The 22,326-nt window shown below is 39.5% G+C and overlaps 2 protein-coding genes across 3 annotated transcripts; one reads left to right on the forward strand and one right to left on the reverse strand.

Annotated features, from left to right (window-relative positions):
• The first annotated feature begins 5,670 nt into the window (after positions 1 to 5,670).
• tmem178ba (transmembrane protein 178Ba) lies at positions 5,671 to 10,753 on the forward strand. Of its 2 annotated transcripts, none has more exons than XM_081356425.1 (5): positions 5,671 to 5,872; positions 6,184 to 6,856; positions 7,532 to 7,648; positions 9,674 to 9,811; positions 9,893 to 10,753. In XM_081356425.1, the coding sequence occupies exons 2-5, from the start codon at positions 6,475 to 6,477 to the stop codon at positions 10,147 to 10,149; spliced, it is 894 nt and encodes a 297-aa protein (XP_081212551.1). In that variant the 5' UTR covers positions 5,671 to 5,872; positions 6,184 to 6,474; the 3' UTR covers positions 10,150 to 10,753. The 2 variants fall into 2 exon arrangements, with proteins under 2 accessions (XP_081212551.1, XP_081212552.1); XM_081356426.1 differs by having other exon boundaries at positions 6,234 to 6,856.
• On the reverse strand, positions 10,561 to 22,087 carry cnot4a (CCR4-NOT transcription complex, subunit 4a). The gene is made up of 13 exons (XM_081356424.1): positions 21,811 to 22,087; positions 20,303 to 20,525; positions 19,364 to 19,561; positions 16,508 to 16,594; positions 16,012 to 16,113; positions 15,712 to 15,837; positions 15,485 to 15,606; positions 14,482 to 14,691; positions 14,340 to 14,397; positions 14,000 to 14,255; positions 13,471 to 13,902; positions 12,163 to 12,396; positions 10,561 to 12,079 (listed from the first exon to the last, which is right to left on the reverse strand). Exons 2-13 carry the CDS (start codon positions 20,474 to 20,476, stop codon positions 11,760 to 11,762), a joined length of 2,319 nt encoding a protein of 772 aa, XP_081212550.1. The 5' UTR covers positions 20,477 to 20,525; positions 21,811 to 22,087; the 3' UTR covers positions 10,561 to 11,759.
• Between the last annotated feature and the right edge of the window lie 239 nt (positions 22,088 to 22,326).

Here is a 22,326-nt window from a genome sequence, read left to right on the forward strand (position 1 = left end):
TGCTGTATTTAGCTATATATTTCATCTGTATTGTTGTTCTTGTTGCTTTATTTATTATTTTTCTATTTATTTATTACATGCAATGATATTTTGAATAATTATTAAGAATCCCTAAAATGGACTAAATCAACATCTATCATTCTAACATTGCTAATTTCTTGCCAAACATAATGGATTTCTGTTATTATCCAAAAGAATGTTTAAATTTAATTTTACAAGAATGTCAACATTTTTGACAGAATATACATATACATCTTATGAACATAAATTATATTAATACTTTTTTAATATATATTATATCAGAAATAAATACTTATGATATTTTGAGTTGTCTATTAACCAGTCAGTTTATTTCCTTCACTCTCAGGTTCAGTGTGACTCCTCCTCTCCGGATCACATGATCAACGCTCTCAGTTTGTGACATTGTTGGCAGCATGAAAGTCACTCTTTAGGTATCACATCATCAACCGCAGCTGATTTTAGACAGTTTACACTTTTCAAACGTCCTTGACTTTGATGTGACAGCAGTTTATGGATATGATCATTTTATCCTCTTTTTTTGCCAAATTTAACTTTTATCTTTATTATTTTTGAAATTATACATACACACACACACACACACATATATATATATATATATATATATATATATATATATATATATAAAAACAAAAAAAATATTAATGATGATAAGTAAACTTATCAGAATAGAATAAAATATAGCTTGTGTTTTGCAGTGAAACACATTGGTTGAGTATGTTTCCTTTGATAGAATTTGAAGATAATGGCAATGAGCCATGTGCTCTTTTTTTTTCTCTCTTTTTGCGAAGCATGAAGAGCGAGGAGTTTTGTGCCAGTGCTTCGGAGCTCTCTCTTTCTCTCTCCCACTCTCTCCCTCCATCATTCTCTCAAGAGCAGTCAAGGACAGGCAGGTCAGAAAGGCTCAGCAGCACCCAGCAGGCTTCTGCAGTCTTCCATGAAGCAGAGAATTCAGCAGTTTAGAGCGCCTGCGTGAGAGAGTGAGAGAGTGAGAAAACTCCTGCAGCAAAGAATATCTCACTCATTGGCATCCAAATGAGTCCTGGCATCAGAATGTGAAATAACTGCAAACAAGCATGAATTTGACAGTCAAAAAGGTATGTATAAAGAACAAGGAATGTAATAAGATTCCCAAGCCTCTTTAATGTCAGCTCAACGGCATCAAGGAGATTCACTGCAGTATGGTGCAATATGTACATGTGTATCAGTAGACACAAAGTGTGCATGCAAAAAGCCCATTGCTTGCACTTTAAAAATGATTTGTGTTATATGCATGCTTCTTTTCGTGTATTGTCGGTTGCAGCTTTTTGGTTAGTGATGTAGAACTTTACCCCCCCCCTCCTCTCTCTCTCCTCTTTCTCTCTCTCTCTCCCCCCCTCTGCTGGTGCTGACTCACTGTCACTGGCCCAGAATATGCTGTCTGTCTGCATTAATACCCTGCTCACCTTCCCACCAGTAAATGCTGCCTCAGCACCTAAAAGATAGCTAAGAGCAAATGATGGGATTATATCATTCAGTTTAATGTGCATCAATATGGTACATGCGTGTTTTCAATGACAGTGACATGTTAGATTATTATACTAATAAACTGAATGCATATTAATAGAGAAAGGATTATCGTTTATTACAATTATTGTGCAGAACTATAATCATTTTAGGTGGTGGTCTGCCTGGTGTCCGGTGGTGGACATCTCACTTTCACTCAAGTACAGTAGAGGACGTGTTATGATTTCTCACACAGAAGACAGCTGGACGAGACAGCGAGTGTGTCGCTACTGCCATCTACTGGAAACAACAAACTCCTGCCATAAGTAACAGCAAAATGTGAAAGATTAAAGGAATAATTCGCTCAAAATGAATAGTCACTATTTGCTCACTCTCATGATGTTCAGAACCTGTATGACATCATGGAGTGCTGCAGGGATGACGTATTTCTGTAGGCCAAAAACCTGGAAACGAGTTAGCATTAGCACGTCTGATGAAGTCAATGGATTTTTTTTTTTGTGTGTGTGTGTGTGTGTGTGTGTGTGTGTGTGTGTGTGTGTGTGTGTGTGTGTGTGTGTGTGTAAAATTTCCTGAGATTAGCTTTGAAAGATTTTCACGTTTTATTCTACAACATAAAATACATCATTAATACCCCCTTGTGATATTTTAAAAGCTTTTACTTGTCTTGAGAAATGCAGTTGCTAATAAGTGGCTAAATGGGACTACAGAGGATACGGAGACATTAAACATTATCACACCAAATTAATCACGAGTTTGTTATCACTCTCTTTTATGGTAAATGTTTATATATATATATATATATATATATATATATATATATATATATATATATATATATATATATATATATATATATATATATATATATATATAGGCTAGAAATTGAAAGAGTTGTTGGAAGTTTAGTAACACGGAAGTCATGCAGTCGTTCAGCTTAGGCTACTTTAGCTTTTTTTCTTCTGCAGATTGTATTTAGGCTTCAAAATTCACAAAGGTTGTGTTAATTTGTGATGAACAAAATACTAATCTTCATGTGCTATCGGAAATTTCCTACTTCCTACTTCTGAAGTCGTGATTACGACCACATCACATTCAAATTTTGACTTGAGAGAGCATTCATGTCGAATTTTTTAACTAGATTAGAAAACAAGGCCTACCTAGGCTACCTACTTACGATAACACACGAAAGCAGCATAATTTTCGGGTTGGCCTATATGTCATTAAACAACAACAACAAAAATACATTTTAGCATTTAGTTGTACTTGTAAATAATAACTGCATGTATTTTATTTTGTGGGAGGAAAAAAACGTGAAAGTTTTTATCAGGTAATGTAATGATAACCACAGTATTAATTCACTAAATCTAACAAAACCAATCTAAAAGCCCATTAGAAATTTAAGAGCGAACCCATGACGTTACGACTGAATAATTTATTTTGATAAATAATCTGAGCATAATCTTTGCAATTTGTTCAACCACAGATTTGTGTTATGGATGGACATTCTTTCTTTTCAATTAATAAAGTTCAACTACCAGGATGTGGCTATTTGAAGGGGTTCCACGACCATATTAATAATGCAATCATGTTGTTTTTGTCTAATTTGAGTTGAATAATGCAATTAGTGCCTATCAAATGTGATTGAGTTTAATCAGCAATTTGGCGGGCGATCTAGCCAATCAGAGATCAGTGGGAGTGTCCATACTCATGACATCATCAACACTATATAAACCGTCACCGCGTGCGGGAAAAAGCAGAGTACTTCTTCTAACCCTAACGCTCTCTGGCTTCCTGTACGGTATTTATGCTGTTTTGTCTTAAGCTTTCAGTATATTACAGGAAGTTTTCCGTGGTTCCGATTCGTGTAAAAAAGCTATAGAGTACTCTGATGCTCGGTCTCACAGGTTTGAGTGTTTTGTGCGCGGACAGTCCTGCTGCCGCGAAGAGTTCAACTCTGTTGCACAGGCTTCCGACCTGTGGGCTTCAGCAGCCCGAGCAGATTAAACTGAGCATGGCGAACTTTTGCGGACCTCTCCAGTGATCCTGCAAACAAGCCCGCGCTCAGACACTCGCTGCGGGTTAGGATCCCTCCGAGACAGCCGTTTCATTGCGTTGTGTACAACAGACTCGTGTAAGTGCTCGAATCATGCTTCGTGTTGTGTGTAACGTTATGGTGTGTGTTGGTATTTTATCTTTTAATGTCAACGTTCTTCTAACGAACTGCATTACGTTTATTCTTTTTTTCATTGGTAACTTTGATGGCGCCATATCTGATCTTTAAATGGGCTGTAATGGGGGAGTTACTTGCGTATTTTATTTAAATTGACCGTTTTTGTTGTAAATCTATTTCATTGAGATCTGAAACGTAAACTGTACTGAATAAAGAGCATTTGAGAAATACTGGAGGTGGTGTTTTGTACTTCATGTTGAATGTTCAGCTTTTTAACCCCTAGCCTACGTTAAAATTGTTTGCACATAGGCTAACTTACACATGGTAGGCCTGTATAACGTTACCTTAAGTTCGTTATAGTCTAGTTCTTGGTGTGAACAGGCCTTTTTAATATTCAATTTGCGGTCTTTCCTATTGGGCGTTTAACTTGTCCACCCTGCTATTACTTTATCCACCAGTAATAAGCGAACAGGTTCTCAAATAAATAATTGTGTGGGTTTAAGTGACTTTTCGACTAACTTGTTTCAAATTTCCTTAAACAGACAGTGGACGTGTTGAGGTCGACCACGTCAAATTTGAAGGATTTTTTTTTTTTTTATAAAAACGCAACTTAAAATGGAGGCTCCCCATCACTTTCCCAAGGTCCAAAGAAAGGATGGATGCTTTTTTTTTTTTTTTTTTTTTTTTTTTTTCTTCTAAACTTTAATTAGAAGGGGGTAAAGTAGTCAAATAACAGTGGACAATACATTGAGGGACAAGCTAAACCTCTATTATAATTGTTAAATGTAGTAATTGAAAACCTCAGAGAGAATCATTACTGATATACAATGTACAAAATTTGGGAAATATCACAAGTGTTGTATTTTTAATGAAAATGGGGTACCCAAGTATGGTTACATAAGAAATTATTTTTATGCTTCAAAATGCAGTAATTTAATCAACTTCAATATGCTTAGTTTAATGGTACTATGACCGGTTTTAAAAGTTGATGTTGGCAGTAAGATCATGATCTTTACTGGGGACACAAAAGGTACAGAATCCCAGGATTGACTCGAAACAAATTTGCCAATGTACTGGACATTCTGACTTTGCAGAAAGTAGTTGTATATTAATATTGCTTTTCAGTACAAACAATAAAATTGCTAATATTAATTGTGAACATTGGTTTAAGAAAGTAAGTCACACTTTGAAACCTCTGTACCCCCTGAGGTATGTTTCTAGTTTAAGGTAATAAAGTATTCAACTAGATATGTTCTTTTAGGGTAGAACAGGGGTGTGAAACCCCGCCCCTGAGGACTAACCTTCTGCAGAGTTTCTCCAACCCTGATCAAACACACCAATGCCTGATAAAAGTCTTCAGATTTACACCTTTTCAATTTTGCAAAGCAAATGCTACAATGAGAGCTTGGACACTTAGGCCTGGTTTCACAGACAGGGCTTAGATTAAGCCAGGATTTGGCCTTAGTTCAATTAGGGCTTTTAAGTAGTTTTTATAAACTTGCCTTATTAAAAACAACACTACTGGTTTGCATCTTGAGACAAAACAATGTTTTTGACATTTTAAGATATGTTAGTGCAAGTGTCTTTCAGTTAAAACTGCTCAAACATGCATTTTAGTCTGGGACTGATCTTAAGCCTTGTCTGTGAAACTGGAAGATAGACATGTTATACATGAAAAAAATGTGAAATGCTGCATCACATAAAACAGAAATATTAATGACTTTGGCTTTTTAATATAATAGGCCAATGTATAATGGGATATACAACTCAAATCACATATCAAATTCATTTATATAATTTATATTCATTGAATATGTTTTACTTGTCTAAATTATTTATTTTTTAAAAGGTGTCAGGAAATGCTTTTTTTGCTGATCATTTTCCACTTTTCTCTTAAGGGATATATGTACATATTTATATAGACCTATATAACCACCCAACTCTCTGATCCCCATGGAGGCCATTGTGTAAATCACCCCTGTTCTTTGATACTACTGTGCATCCATCACCAATAAACATTCATTTGAAATGACTACGAGTCATTAACGTGACTTTAAAGCAGTTTTAAAGCTTATTTTGTTCAGAACTTTTAACTGCTGTTCCTCGAGTGATAACATGCTTAACACGAGAAAGCAACAGTAGTAGGCCAAGTGAATGGTAAGCTTTAGTGTCTTTGTGTGTGGGTTTATTTCTTTCTTTCTTTTCTATATTTAAGGGGTGAGGTTTTAAGTGGGTAAAATAATCGAGATTATTTATATTCTTTTGTATTTGCAGTGATTTATCTGAACGAATCCATTTTTAAAATCTTTTTCAGTCGTTTTTTTTAAATAATATCCAGTTCTTTTATTTTAAAATGCCTTTTCAGTCGTCATTTTTTAATAATTTCCAGTTCCTTTGTTTTTAAATGCCTTTTCAGTCGTCATTTTTTAATAATTTCCAGTTCCTTTATTTTTTTATTTCTTTTTCAGTCATGATTTTTGCATGATTCCCCTCTGTGTGATTGTGTCCCTGCCTGCAGCAGCTCAGAGAGGAAGAGCTCCTCAAATACAGTCCACGAGCAGGCTAGAGGAAATTACAGACGGAACGGGTTTTTTTTTTGTAATAGTCGACGTATCTCATTCATTTAAAAGGGCATGTTTACAGCAAGCACACCATTTCGCTTTTTTAACACGCAAAGAGATGCTGAAGCAGGATTGAGTCGCTGCGTCGGTGAAAGGAGCTGTCCACCATGAGGTGCTGATCGGCGGCCTGGCAGAACGATGGCGACGGGGAAGTGGCTTCTGTACACGGGTCTCTGTCTGTCTCTCGTCGCCTTGTGTTTCTTGACGATCGCAATCTCATCGGATCACTGGTACGAAACAGACGCGAGGAGATACAAGGAACGTTGCCGCACTTTCTCGAACCGCAGGAGCGATCCGGGTTTCATATACATCCCCAACCACAGCCTTCCACTGCGAGCCAGCCGAGCGAACCTGGACCGATGGGAAAACCGACTGCTGCTGACTAGAAACCGGCGTCAGCTGTTCGCGATGAGCGCGGCGGATGAGTGCAGCAGACGCTACAATTCAACCAACATGGGGCTGTGGAGCAAATGCTACAGGGTGGGATTTGACCCAGACATCGAAGAGCTCATTCAGAAAGGTAAAAACATCCAACTGAGTCTTATAGGAATGTGTTGGCTGTGTTGATGCAAAGCAAATGCTACAATAATGAGAGCCTGGAAAATGCCATTTCAAGCTGGAAGACATGTCTACTAGCTTGAAATGGCATTTTCCAGGCTCACATTATTGAAGCATCTGCTTTGCAATGTACTATGCATCAGAGTAAAATGCCAATTCATTATAATCAGTTGCACAGGGCACTGTTAAACATAATGAGCACCTCTGAACATGAATTGTAGTTATACATTCTGTTCTCTATATTGTAGTGGCTTAGTTCAGTGGTCCACAATCTTGGTCCTGGAGTACCTGAACAATACACATTTTGAATGTCCTCATTCAATACACTTGATATATTTCATCAACTCATTAGTAGAGGCTCCAATAATTGAACATGGTCTGCTAGGGTACTCTGGGACCTGGATTGAGAACTACTTATTTAATCGAGCAATACTCACTTGACCATTTGTGTAGTTTACACATCTAAATGTGACACTTGTCCATATGCACAAGCAGGCTCAGCTCAACAGAGGACCTGGTCCACCTAACCATGAGCTTGACAACCACTAACAACTGTCTGGACCTACTTTATATCTTGGAGCTTGGGATCATACTGGGATCGGATGTAATGCCGATTCTGATTTTCTTGTTTTTCCAGGAACTATCGAGCGTTGCTCCTTTATAAGGTACTTTTACTCCTCCCCTGCAGTGACTCGAAAGGATCTTTCCTACAACATCACCAAGACTATCCAGCAAGATGATTGGCATGCCCTGCGTGAGTGGGACTTGCTCTTTTCGATCTGCATCAGTGTTATCCTGGGCCTTCCCTATAGTCCTCCATGTAGTGTTACTATACTAGTCTACCATGCGATTAGGAATCATTAGGAAGCATGGCATTAGTTTTCACTGTTATGCTGATGATACTCAGCTCTATATTTCTTCATGCCCTGACGAAACTTACCAATTCACAAAATTAACTGAATGCATAGCTGATGTAAAAAACTGGATGACTAGTAATTTCCTACTACTTAATTCTGAAAAAACAGAGATTCTTATTATTGGACAAAAAACGTCCTCACGTAATAACCTAGAATACTGTCTAACACTTGATGGCTGCTCTGTTAAGTCTTCGTCGTCGGTTAGGAACCTAGGTGTACCAATCTTTCATTTGAAAGTCAAGTGTCTAGTATCTGTAAAAACGCATTCTTCCATCTTAAAAATATATCTAAATTACGTCATATGCTCTCAATGACAAATGCGGAACAATTAGTTCATGCATTCATGACCTCAAGGCTAGATTATTGTAATGCTATTATGGGTGGTTGCCCTGCACGCTTAATAAACAAACTACAGCTGGTCCAAAACGCAGCAGCTCGAGTTCTTACCAGAACCAGGAAGTATGACCATATTAGCCCGGTTCTGTCAACACTGCATTGGCTCCCTATTAAACATCGCATCAATTTTAAAATATTGCTGATCACTTACAAAGCACTAAATGGTTTAGCTCCGCAGTACTTGAGCGAGCTCTTAACGCATTATAGTCCTTCATGTCTATTGCGATCTCAAAATTCCGGTCAGTTGATAATACCTAGAATAACCAAATCGACTGCTGGTGGTAGATCCTTTTCCTATTTAGCACCAAAAATTTGGAACAGTCTTCCTACCATTGTCCGGGAAGCAGACACACTCTGTCAGTTCAAAGCTAGATTAAAGACACATCTCTTTGACCTAGCATACACATAACACATTATCAACTTCTATAATTCAATGTATGGCTGTGATTAGGTCAGCCGGAACCGGGAACACTTCCAATAAATCCTGACTTACTCGTTACATCATAAGAAGAATGGCGTCTACGCTAATATTAGTTTATCCCAAGGTTTACCGCAGTCCGCCGCAGTCCACAGTTTCGCGTTTTTGAAGTTTACGCAGAGATGATAACTTTTTTCAAAAAATTTCAGCGCTTGCACCTTGGAACCTATTTCAAGGTTTGCGTTCTCGAGCCACCAGGCACGGTTGTTGTGCGAATGAGCGGGCCGGAGCGCATTAAGGGTTTTCTGTTAGAACGATGTCGTGTAAACGGCCCCTAAGTTAATAACTAATGATCTTCAATCAGTGAATCAATCAAAACTAAGTTTAGCTGGACAATAACTTTATTCTAGAGCTGCTGTAAAGCCAAAACAATCTCTGTTACTTTAATTTCCTATTATCACTGTAAAGCTGCTTTGAAACAATCTATGTTGTTAAAAGCGCTATATAAATGAAGGTGACTCGACTTGACTTGACTATACTGACTGGGCCCTGGATAAAGGTCACATTAGGGACATTTCAGCAAAATCCAAAAATCCATTGTCAGTAGCACAGAGATGTATGTATCACTTTCAAACCAAGCAGCTTTCTGTTGGTCAGCACGTCAAATTCTCATAATCGACTTGAACATGAGGAAATCTGCCTGATTGCAAGGATTCTGATTGGAATGAATTGGATTTCGCCCTCAAAATTTGGCTAAACAACAGTAAACGTGACTGCACCTTAAAGCTTGCCTACTCATAACAAATTAAAAGGCCCTGCAAATGAGTGTGTTTGATATAGCAGTAGTTTCAAGCAAGGGTATCCAATCCTGTTCCTGGAATTGTCACCTTCCTGTCAAGTTCAGCTGGAACAAACTAATCAATGCCTTCAGAATTACTAGAAATTCCTGCCAGGTGTGCTGGAACAGGTTGGAGCTAAACTCTACAAGATAGTAGTAATCCAGGAGCAGGATTGGGCACCCCCAGTAACTTGTTGTGTTCCCCTCCAGATTTGCGTCGGATGACAGCTGGGTTCATGGGCATGGCTCTATCCATCATTCTCTTTGGCTGGACCATTGGCGTTTTGGGCTGTTGCTGGCAGCAAGGCCTCATGCATTACGTTGCTGGTCTACTCTTCCTAATGGGAGGTACGTTCATTCACTGAATTGCTCTTTAATGTGTTTTAGGGTTCTCCCCTATTTTTGATTAGTAATTATGTCCCACCACAGGTACCTTCTGCATCATCTCTCTGTGCACCTGTGTGGCCGGCATCAACTTCGAACTGTCTCGCTACCCACGTTATCTGTTCAGCCTGCCGGATGATATAAGCCATGGTTACGGCTGGTCCATGTTCAGTGCCTGGGGAGGGCTGGGACTGACCCTCATAGCCGGGTTCTTCTGCACCCTGGCACCATCGATTCAGCCCCCTCCACCATCCCGTACCTCCTGTCCTAAGTCTCGCATGGAGAACGGAACGGTGTGCTAAAGCTTCACATGTTGTGACACTTGATACATTAACACAAACTTGTTCATAGACTTTGTTATGGGTATTAAAATCACGGAGGCTGTTGAAAGACGTTTTGTCCCGGAAGGTGACAAGCCATGGTTGTTGGGACTACACAAAGAGGACCTATGAAAGCACATTTGTACAGTTGTATAAAAGCTTTCATCATGACATGAGTTCAGCATGTCCTTGGTGTTTGTCCTTGTGTTCAGTAGATCGTGTTTGAATTTCGAGACAAATTCACCGTTTCAAAAATGTATGATTTACCATGGATTTCATTATGTGCTATAAATGTTTTCAATGTCAATAATTTCATCGTTGGACAATAAAATGCCTCATGTAAGAAAACAATTCTACTGTTTCTACATCAGAAAAAAAAGAGAATCAAACAGAGGCACTGAATACTCAATTTTATTTAAGATTTCACTGTTCCAGACCAGCAGAAAAGGGGGTCAATTCTTCTCTTTTAGCGCTTTATTTTGCATTAAATGATTTCAGCAGCATGTTAAACCCAAATGTCGGACTACATTGATTTTTTTCCTGAAAGAATGAGTGATTGTGTTTGATAAATACTGTTTAGTATGGCCACACAGATGAGAAAGAAAAGAGTAGAACTCGTTTGAAGGCATTGGAATGGGGGCATGGTAGTGTGTGCCTGTCGTTTTGCCTTCAAAATTCGTATTATCTTCAATCAAGCCTTGACGTGTCTCCCTTTTATTACCATCACCATCCTTCCCAAGGTTCCAGACTCGATTCCTGATTCATACCTTGTATGAATGGCTTATTCTATAGGCAAGCCAAAAAAACACTTCCACAGAGGTCTTGCTCACCTTTCTTCATGGGAATGAAGTTACTGCAGACATCCTGTAGCAGCATGTCAGGTCTCACATCACCATCCTTGCCCTAAGACGCTTTAGACAAACCCCCTGAATACAAAATGGGTTCCTCCCTAAGATATAGAAGGTTCCACTCTGTCATTAATGAAGTCCCTTCCAAAGAGGACCAGGGTCTTGACTCTACAAATGCCCTCAAACATCTCACCCGTGGCTCCGTAAACATTAAGCGTGTAAGAAGCAGAGAGCATTACATAGACTTATCTTAAAATAATCCGCTTCCGTTTCCTTTGAGTGGTGGTGAGACCTAACATACGGGAAGTGTAAAGATTCACAGTATTAAATTTCAGTCTGTACCTTGGGTGAAGGAGTGAGGCCAATCAGACATGTTATTCACTTAAGCACATTCCGTTTAGCCATTATTAGTCACATGTACACATGAGTGCTCATGGTGTTCTCTGCACATTTCAATGTCAGACTCTTTCCCTCCTCCCCCCCTCTCAGAATCATATGTGAAGGTGTGTGTATATGTGTTAGGACCCTCAGTGTCTGCCAGGCACCTTCATTCAATCATTACCCTGCACTGATGGTGCTCATAATACAGAGCCTTCCAAAAAAAGTGACAGCAGACAAACAAATCCTGATGGGAAAGGGATGGAGAGGGAAAGGGTAGAAAGACGAGAGCTTATGTTACGTTATTAATGGAAGGGGTATATTTGCAGTTTCATGTTTGTAATGCAGTTAAATCAAGGGTTGTCTTTAGTGACGGTCGATACCGGCACTCTGTAGGATGTCTGTGGCCGTCTGTGCTGGGGGTCTGAAGGCTGTCTGAAAGCCTGGAGGGGGGGAGTGGAACTGACTTGGGGTGAGTGTGGGCGGGGGGAGGTAGGGGGCCCAGGCGGCTCTGTGTAAGGAGAGGTGGGCCGCCGCGTCCAGGAGGCCAGTGTGAGGGGGCTGTGGGAGTGCGCTGGAGCTGGGCGGTCCGTCAATCTCTGTGAGCGCCTGCAGTGACTTGAGCCAGTGTGGCGGATTGTCATCCTGGAGACAGTCCAAACTGTTGCCTGTGGATGCTGGGATACCTGGAGTTTGAAAATGGACACGATTTAGCACTATTACCAGCCAAGCTTTTATCCGCAACTAGTTTATAAAACACAAACCGCACCTGTGATGATGGCGGGGTCCATCCAACTGGCCGCACTGTCCCAGCTGAGGCTGTGCGAGACTCCAGCTGGGCCTACCGGCACCCCGATGTGATTCACGCTGGAAGTAGAGGAGGAGGATGAGGAAGAGGTAGAGTTCGGGAGGCCACCGAAGTTGATGTTGATATTTGGTAGGAGTGCTCGCAGTCCGTCCTGCCACTCTTTCACATTTATGCTTTCTGTAGAGCCATTGTTTTCTGAAAGAGAAAAAAAAATGAATGAAACATTTTAACTTGTTGTATCCTTACACCTTGTCTACACTGAATATGTCAGAGCAAATGTTCTGAACCATATGTACTGTTATACTGGAAAAGAACGGGGCATCAACTTACTGTTGGTGTCACTGAATATAATAGTTTTGATTTTCTTTTTACCATTTATTTTTATATTTTCAGTTGAAATATATTTAAAGGTATAGTGGAGGATCTTTCCGAATTTTAGATAAGACCCGCCCTCTCCACTTTTTGAATAAGTTTGATTGATTCACCAGAATGATTGACAATTAGGAGGACCAATAGTATAGGTGATCCACCCGGAAGTAAAAAATCCTCCATTATACCTTTAACTTAGTTTCCAAGGCACAATTTCTACGTTTTTCCATTTAATATTCATATTTATTTCTGCCTTATTTAAAACAAATAAAAAAAGTTAACAATTCACCCTTCGCAGGTAATTTGATTGACAGGAGATCTGACCAATCATAATCCGCCAAATCCGTCATTTTGTCCGACAAGGCAGTCAGAAGAGTTAGTAGATCAACGTCGGTGCATTCCTTCTGATGTTCATTCATGTTTATTTGATGCAATAAATTAACTAGAAGGAAGAGATGATCGGTTCATGCGCAGTTTAATGAGGTGCTATAGAGGGATCTGTCACGACACATTAAAGAGAACGGTATTTATCGTTTAAATTTCTTTAAAAAATGACCAAATTTGAAAGTTTGACTTTGTTTCATATCACATCTGTCACGTTGTCAGTGTCCTCTCTGCTTCGCGATGTATTTTTTACCACGTGAGAACATGATATGTGCTGTAAGAGCGGCATGGCTTGTCGGACATAGCAACAGTAACTAAAGGGCGCCATTCTTTGCGAAAGGTCAATTAAAAGGCAACTCGGTGCAAAATACAACAACAAACAAACTGGGAATGAGTTCAACAACTTGTTTCTATTTGGATCAGTGGGCTACATCTGTAGTACTCTGCTTAGACAAGGTGTTTTAATACACACACAGGTGATTCATAAAAGTGCACAAGACAGATGCATTCCCAAACCTGATATAGGAATCCCCCCAAGGCCGGTGCTGTGGTGCTGGGCCGGCATGCTCAGGTCTAAGAAATGGCTGTGCGCAGCTGCTGCGGTGGCCGTGTGGTTCAAGTGTGTGAGGTTATTGCGGGTAGGGAGGCCCATCCAGGGGTGGCGTGCGGCCATGTGTTGGGGAAGGCTGAAGGAGTTATAGAGGCCTCTGTGCTGGAGGTGAGGAAGGCGCTGTTGGCCGTTGGGGAGGCTGGTTTGATGGGAGGGGTTGGGAGAGAGGGGGGAATGCTCCTGGACTGACAGCTCTTTCTCTATGAGGTCGGCCAGAGCCTTCCGTGTGACGTCGAATGGGTCGAAGCCCAGGTCATCGTCCTGCTGCTGCTGCTTGGCCGAAGAGCCAAAACCGAAGGCCGCCTGCCAATCAGTGGAGGACGACACGGGGATAGTGTCTGCAACAAGGAAGAGAGATTGATGGGTTTACCCGATTAGCTCCGCTTACACTGAAATCTTATTGTTCCAAAATCCTACTACATTGCATGGGCCTACCTGAGGTGAAAAGGCTCTGTGGTTCTGGAGTCATGGGCCAGTCAGAGGCTCCCTGTGGTGAACTGGAGAAGGGGGGCAGGCTGCTGGGGATGGGGTTGGGATGTCTGAAATTGCTGTTGTCTGAGAAAAGAGACTGAGACTCCGCTGCCGCCCCTTCGAAGGGTGAGCGCGCTGCGAGTTCGGCCACGCTGATGGGCACAACGAGGCTGGGTTTAGTAAGGCCAGGTGGAGGAGATGGGGACTCGCTACTGGATGTCTGCCAAACCAAATACAGAAAGATGGATCAAAAAAACTAAAAAACATGATAACTATTATCAGTAATTACTTTTTTTGCACTTACCTGTGATATATTTTCCCCGTTTCCTATACTTAGGGGTTCTGATGGTTTCTCAATTGGACTGAAATGAAAACACACAAAAAAGTGCCGTCATTAGATGTTGTTATCTATCAACACTATTGGCTAGGCTTCTGCAGTACAGTACCTGGTAGGCTCTAAGGCTGATGGGAAGGGTGGGAGGCCCATGTTCTGCTCTGTTCCCTGATCAGGGTCTGGTTCATCTGGAGTCATGTGGTCTGAGTCTGTTAGGCAGTCTAAAAGAGGAGGGGACTTGCGATGCTCTGTGGTTAAACCGTTAACCATTTTCCCATAGCTTTGTAATGAGGGCCACCCTTCTTTATTGGTGCTATTTGGTCTGGGAATAAAACAATGCTAAGTTAAAAATGGGAACCACACTTCTAAAAGAAAAGAGAAACTTGGTAACACTTTACAATAAGAAAAATGTTAGTTAATAAAAATACAGCTGTTCGGTGTTTGTGCATGTTAGTTCACAGTGTATTAACGAATGTTAACAAATATAACATTTGATTTCCAATGTATTAGTAAATGTTGAAATTAATATTAACTAAGATTAATAAATGCTGTGGAGGTATTGTTCATTCTTAGTTCGTGTTAGCTAAGGTAGTTAACTAATGTTAACTAAGGAACTTTATTGTAAAGTGTTACCAGAAACTTATATACTTACACTACCATTCAAAAGTTTGGGGTCAGTAAGACATTTTTCTTTTTAAAATGAATACTTTTTGTCAGCAAAATCACATTAAACAGATCAAAAGTGACAGTGAAGACATTTATAATATTACAAAAAAATAAACATAATTCACATAAACGCAGTTTCTATTCATCAAAAAATATCGCAAAAATGTATCACAGGTTCCACAAACTATTAAGCAGCACAACTGTTTTCAACATTGATAAGAAATGTTTCTTGAATATTTCATAATATTTCATACCAACCCCAAACCTATGAAAGGTATATATAATTAATATAATTATAATTAATTATCATACAATTATTTCATTATAATTATAAACAAAATAATTATTTAACTATCATATAATTACTTATTGCATATATTGCAAAAAATCTGGATATGGTTATCATACTTGGTGTGTGCAGTAATGAAATTGAAGATTAAAAGCAGCACCTCTGAGTGGAGTTGGGTTTGCTCTTCGACTTCTCCCCACATGTTGAGGTTTGTAAAAAGTTAGGGTTCGCTTTGTAAAGGTCTTGGAGTAATTTTTGTTCATACTCTTGATGTTTCCCAGCCTAAACATTTTTTTTACACATACAGAGAGAGCAAAATAATTTTCAAAATGTAATTTAATTTATGTATTGACTTGCCTGAACTGATTGATCTGCATAATCGCTCACCTGCATTTCTTCTTTTGTAAAACTAGCCGCTTCATCCCCCAGTTCATGTAAATACATGCAGTCTGGTTTGGGACACTGCATGCTTTTAAGAAAATAACTGCAGTACTTTGTTGTACCTAAAGAAGCCTGGAGACAAAACAGCAACACACAGAACTACTTTAATAACAAACAAAAATTGATAGAAGAATAAATGTAATATATAAATAACACTAAACTTTAAACGTCATGACACTTCTAAGGGACGTTCTGAATCATATTTGTTAAAAGGACTGTGCTGTGATGTGATGGTTTAACACTTACCTTGAGTGTTCTACCATCCACTATGACATTGTTCACACACTGTATTGCTCTAAGGGCGTCCTCTGAACGAATGTAAGTTACATAGGCACTGGCACTAGGACCCTGTGGAGTGAAAGGTCAAAATATAAGTGCGTTTTCTTTATTCTACTGTTTTGCTGTAGCCTTAAAGGGACAGTTCACACAACAAAGAAAATTCTGTCATCGTTTACTCGCCCTCATGCCTCAGTTTGTTTTTCTTATTTAGATATAGTCCATTCTTCTGCTGAAGCCATTGACTTCCATTGTGTGGAAAAAAAAATACACAATGGAAGTCAATGGCTACCGTTATCCATATTCTTCAATCTTGTGTGTTCAGCAGAAGAATGAAATTCATACAGGTTTGGAACAACATGAGGGTGAGTAAATGATGACAGAATTATCATTTTTGGTAGCTATCCCTATAAGCCAGAGACTTTTTCCACACACGAGAAGCACATGGACATGAAGTTTTTCCTACCTGTGAACCTGCATATGATGTGCTGTTATTGATGACCACTTTATGAATTTTGCCGAACTTCCCGAAATATTCTGGGCGCTTTAGAACCTACGAAATGATCAAAGTGACAGTGATTCCTTCAAGCGAATTAGTGCATGAACGACAAAACCGACACTACGCTGAATTATGCCCACTTATTATATATATCACACAATCAAACTGTGAAATGACTCTGAGGGAGGAAATTTCTTTTTGTTCAGCAAAATGTAAACGGCTCCCTGATGAAAACACTCTATTTTTGTGCCATTCTCATTTACCTCCGACAGGAAGTGATACATTTCTCACTGATGTGATATGGGCACAGGGTGATCTGCCCTTCTTCGCATGATCAGTGATTTAGATACATGTACATTATATCATAAATTACTACTTTTATTGTAGTACTTTTAGATTGTACACTACTGTTCAAAGGTTTGGGGTCAGTGAGATTTTTCTCTCAAAAGAAAAGTGTATCACGGTTTCCACAAAAATATTAAGCAGCACAACGGTTTTCAACATTGATAAAAAAAAATAAAAGTTTCTTAAACAGCAAATCAGCACATTAGAATGATTTCTGAAGGATCATGTGACTTGGAAGATTGGATGCTGAAAATGCAGCTTTGTCGTCACAGGAATAAATTACAATTTAAAATATCTGTATTATAATTTGTATTAACATTTCAGAATATTACCGCTTTTACTGTATTTTGTATTAAATAAATGCAGCTTTGGTGAGCAGAATAGACTTCTTACAAAAACATTTAAAAATCCTTTATGAAAAATAAAATAAAATAAACTGACCCAAACGTTTGTACCATTATCAACTAATTTGTTAAAGTACATTCGCAATAATTAGAATAACAATAAAATTAGAATGAATTATTAAAAAATATATATTGACGTGCATAATTCAATAGATCCACAAAAAGAAAAGACTGAAAACAGTCACTACAGGGCTCCAGACTGCGACCAAATGGTCGCATTTTGCGACCAAAATTTGAGAGTGTGCGACTAAATTTTACATCCAGTCGCACATGTGCGACCAGTAAATTTCATCTCGTTCAAAGTGGGCGACAACCGACGTCGCGTCTGCGATGCTTTGTTTACGACATCACGACAAGAAGACTAGCATGTTTAATTTTTTAACGGTCCTCCATGAAGGGTTCCGAGTGAATGAGTGTGTGTGTGCGCGCGAGTGAGTGAGTGAATGAGTGTGTGTGTGTGTGTGTGTGTGTGCGCCCGCGCGCAAGTGACGGTGCGTGTCCACTGGCGCGTTGCGAGCGGAGCGGAGCGAGCGTTTTCAATTCATTCCTATGGAAGTTGAGCTTCACGCTCGCGCAGTGCATTTTGGGATTGCCAGCGGACCGGAGAAAGCGTTGAGAGCGACCGAGAGCGTCAAAAAGGTTGGGCAGTTTTTGACTTTATGCAAATATCAAGCGAAAAACGCGGTCGGCAGCCAATTGCTGTGAGGTTCGGGATGTGACGTCTGTTCTGAGAGTTTAAAAATATGCAAATTGTGCCGGAGTTAATGCTGGATTTAGTGCGTAAATCATTTTGTTTACAAATTAGACGCTTTGCAGTTGTTATATATGTTAAAGATTTTATTTTGGATGTGTTCATTGTGATTATATTGGCTGGGTTAATAAAAGTTTATAAAATTGAAAGGATATCTTTGCTTGGTGCATTTGGAAACAAAGCTTGCCTATTTCTAAATGTAATGGCGTGCATCTCTGATGATTATATTGTACGTGTGTTGTAAAAAACATAGATTAAACACACTCGCAACAGACACACCCCAAAGCGGAGACGTTACAGCGTTACCAGCGGCACTGAGCGGACTTTTGCCGCTGTAGTGGACACGCACCGTGAGTGAGTGAGTGAGCGAGCGAGCGAGCGAGAGAGAGTGAGAGAGTGTGTGCGCGAGTGAGTGTGTGCGTGCGTTAGTCTATGTGCGTGTATGTGAGTGAGTGCGTGTGTACATGTGCGAGTGAATATGTGTGTGAGACGGCTCGAGATGACTGGTCGTAAAGCAATGTGTAGTCTGACAATGTTTCTTGTCCAGGACATGACAAGATTTTTAGGAGTCGAGTGTAATCTGATACATTGACTATAGTAACAGACAAAAAAATTGCGTATTCTGAACCAGGCATAACTATAACTATGGTATACTGTGGTTATGAAAGTAGCCTACACATCTTTTTACAGCACTTCAAAACTATATCCTATTAAAATGTTGTTGTTTTTAATGTGTCGACCAAAACATTTTGTTCATCCTTTAAAGATTGTCTCTATTTATAAAACTGAAAGTTTCAAGAAGTAGGAAAACTCACACTTATTTTTTTTTAAAAGAAGACTAAATTACCATTGTAAACAGCTGCTGAGGGTGCTTATTGGCTATTTTCACTCCCTAATATCTATTTTGTCACTCATTTTGCTTTTGAAATAATATTAAGACATTATGAAGGATAATAATTAAATTTAACTTTATCTATACACCACAAATTTAGCTCAGTGCTTTGTCATCCCACAGTGCTACCAAATACTTTCTGTAGAACTTAGAGCCGCGGCCCTCAGATGTTAGTCTGGAGCCCTGTGAACTTAAAATAAAACTGCACCATAATTTCTGTACGCTTAATCTATTTATTATCAAAGCATTTGTCTGTAATAGTTATTTAGGGGGAAAATGTGAAGGTGTGCCCCTAAATTTTCTGCTTGCGCTCCTAAAATTTTAAGTCAGGGGCTACAGCGCTCCTAATAAAAAAAGTTAGTCTGGAGCCCTGCACTATATAATAAAAAGCACAAAAAAAGACATTGACATTGTCTAATACGATGAATCACCTCTGCGTCCGCGAGTCTTTGAGAAAGTCCCACCACGAACACGAGGTTTCGCTGCACCACGCGGACGCTGGCCAGGTGCTTGCGGTTCTCCGTCACCTTCTGCTTCTTTTCATTCTGCTTCTGCTTCTTCTCGTTCTTTATCCTCTGGATCTCCTCTTGTGACAGTGGCTTGTATACTGCCGGATCCTCCGGGTAAGGCTACAGAAGACACACACAACTCATGATCTCGCTTGAACCCGTATCCTGAGGGCTGGCATGCTCAAAGAACTCTGCAAATAGGTCAAGTTTTCAGGCTGACACCATTACAGTGAATGAAATGAACCACATCGCGTTTACACTTGGGAAGTGCGGTTTGCCAAAAAAGTGGTACAACATACTTTAGCCACAAATGCATAACCCGGCTTTAGAACATTTAGGCCAGTTAATCAGACAATATTTCACCAGTGTGCTTGTGTGCTTTTTACAATCAACAATTAAATATAGTCATGGCAACTTCTTGTTTAAATACATATCAATCATCCAGTTCTCTAGATTCTGCTACTAGTTTCAGTGGTTTTGATTTTAAACTGATTTTGTTTCAGAAACTAGCTTGTATATTGGGCAACAAGTGGCGAGCCAACACAGTAGCAGAAATACCAAAACACGTTTTTGTCTTACCATGATTTACTATGGTAAGCCTGTTATACGTGTTTATATTTTAGACTTGACCGGATGTTTTTTGCGGGAAGTTGGTCCAGCCAGTTGGTCCGTGTGTATGGTGTGGAAGTGACAGGTTAGTTGTCACAATGAGTGAGAAAGGTTGACATGGAGCAGCTAAATCGCAAACCACCCGTTTTAAAAACAAAGCTGAACACGCAGACTGAGTGAAGTTGGTATTAGAATGTGTTTCGCAACTAGATATATATAACAATACAATAAACAATCATCAGAAGCTCTTACCTTTCTGCAAGCAGGGCAGAGGCCGTTCTCGTCTGTGCGGATGCGGTGCCAGCAGAAACGGCAGATCTGGTAGCCGCAGGTGCAGGGGAAGAAGTTGACATCGTCAATCTCCAGCGGTTCCATGCACAGTGGGCACTCCATGGGGTCTTCCTTCAGCTCTGGACTGCGGGACATCCTATCGCACGGTAAGTTCAGGAGATTCTATGGCAGGTCGGCCAATAGGCTGATGCAAAGTCACAGAAAGTAGTTTGGGATTAAGTGAGATTTGATTTAAACACAGCAGCCTGGATGATGACAATACTTTACTCTATTACATAAATGCTCTTGTTAAATATTCATATCGAAAAAATACATGGCGTTAGCTCAAAACTAATTTAATAGCCATTACAAGTGAATATAGTCAGCTGTCATAGACTCAAAGCAGTTCAAAACATCAAGCTACCACAAAGCACATTAAGCCTTTTCATGTTACTCTCAATACAGTCAGTTAGCCCAGTTGGCTATAAACATGCTGATGTATTGGGATTGCAGAATAGGATCACTGGGTCACATTAGAGATGAATGTTTGGCAGGTTTTCGCAGTCCACGCACAGATAATTAAAAAAACTAGCAAACAAATTAAATTACGTCCACATTTTACCACTGAATACAGAACCAAAGTTATATTCAGAACAACATACTATAGCTAACGTTAAAATGAATTGCAAATCACAACTAGCGATTCAGCCTGTCTTTTGTGCAACACTGACATTGTATCACAACAAACGCACTTATAAACGACGCAGTTCATATTTACTCAGAAAAATATAAATTCTAAAAGCAAATTACTATTTATTTTCAGCGAAAACATATATGAAAGATTCCCACTTATATATCTCACATCATCCCTGCTCAAACACTATGTTTAGATTCGCAGACCTCCGTAGAGCCCGTTTCTGCTTCAAAATGACAATAATTAAATAAACAACACATTTAATCCTTATTTTAATATCTATGAATCTTTATTAAAACCCCAATTATTGATATCTCACATCATGTATGTCTAGCGGCGCGTCAGTCGCGCTGAAAGCCGGTCAGGTGTCTCCACAGCTGGGACAGACTTCAACTGACGTGCGGCATATAACACAACGCCTAAAACATCGATTTCACTCTCCCTCCAACAATAACACACAAACCTAAAGGCACGCATATTTTGAAATGCTTATAAAAGAATAAAATGACTTTCCTCACATACATTTTTTGTCGACAACGAGTGTTTTCTGAACGTTTCTATTTTGCGGCCTACACACAGCTAAAGCCTGCGACTCTCCTACTGATCGGCCCGGCGACTACAGGAGGAACCGCTGCCTGTCCACCTTTGACTTCACCTTTCACTTAAACTCAATGTTTTATGATTTAACCATGGGGTTAGTCTGCTTCAACACACATATGCAAACCTAATACCGCTGAAGTAATTATATTCGGGTGTATTGATCGCGATTAAAGCAGTTGTTTTGTAGGGTACTCACTTCAACTAGCTGGTCCTGTATTGCAGGGATTCCACTCCAAGGGATATTGGCTCTAGTTTAGGCGGGGGTTTCTGCCTTTCAACTGATCAGATGTGCCTATCTGATAGTTTGGAATGAGCACTATTCCACAGCTCAGATGTTCAATATTGGTTAGATGTTTCCTACTCAGTTTTACTTTTTATTTAGGTAGCAGATTCTTTACCACCATCTTACACTGAAATGAGGAGGGAATACAGTAACCAGTCACCTCTCATTGAGTTTGCGCAAGATGCGATGCACAATGCATTGTGGGAGATGTAGTTTATTTTGTAAACGTTATTTCAACGTACATCAGCAATGTTCTACATTCGTCACGAGGGGCGATACAACTTCATGTTATCAGATTTAGGAAAAGTACTTTTTGACAGTAGTAGTAAAAAAAAAAAAAAAATACTGCATAGGTTAAAATATATTATTTTAAACCCTTTTTTATATCAATTTTATTTTAAATTTATCTTAATTTTTTTATTTGAAGTT

The sequence above is a fragment of the Scardinius erythrophthalmus genome (genome assembly GCF_964197995.2).
Source record: "Scardinius erythrophthalmus genome assembly, chromosome: 24".
NCBI classification, from domain to species: domain Eukaryota; kingdom Metazoa; phylum Chordata; class Actinopteri; order Cypriniformes; family Leuciscidae; genus Scardinius; species Scardinius erythrophthalmus.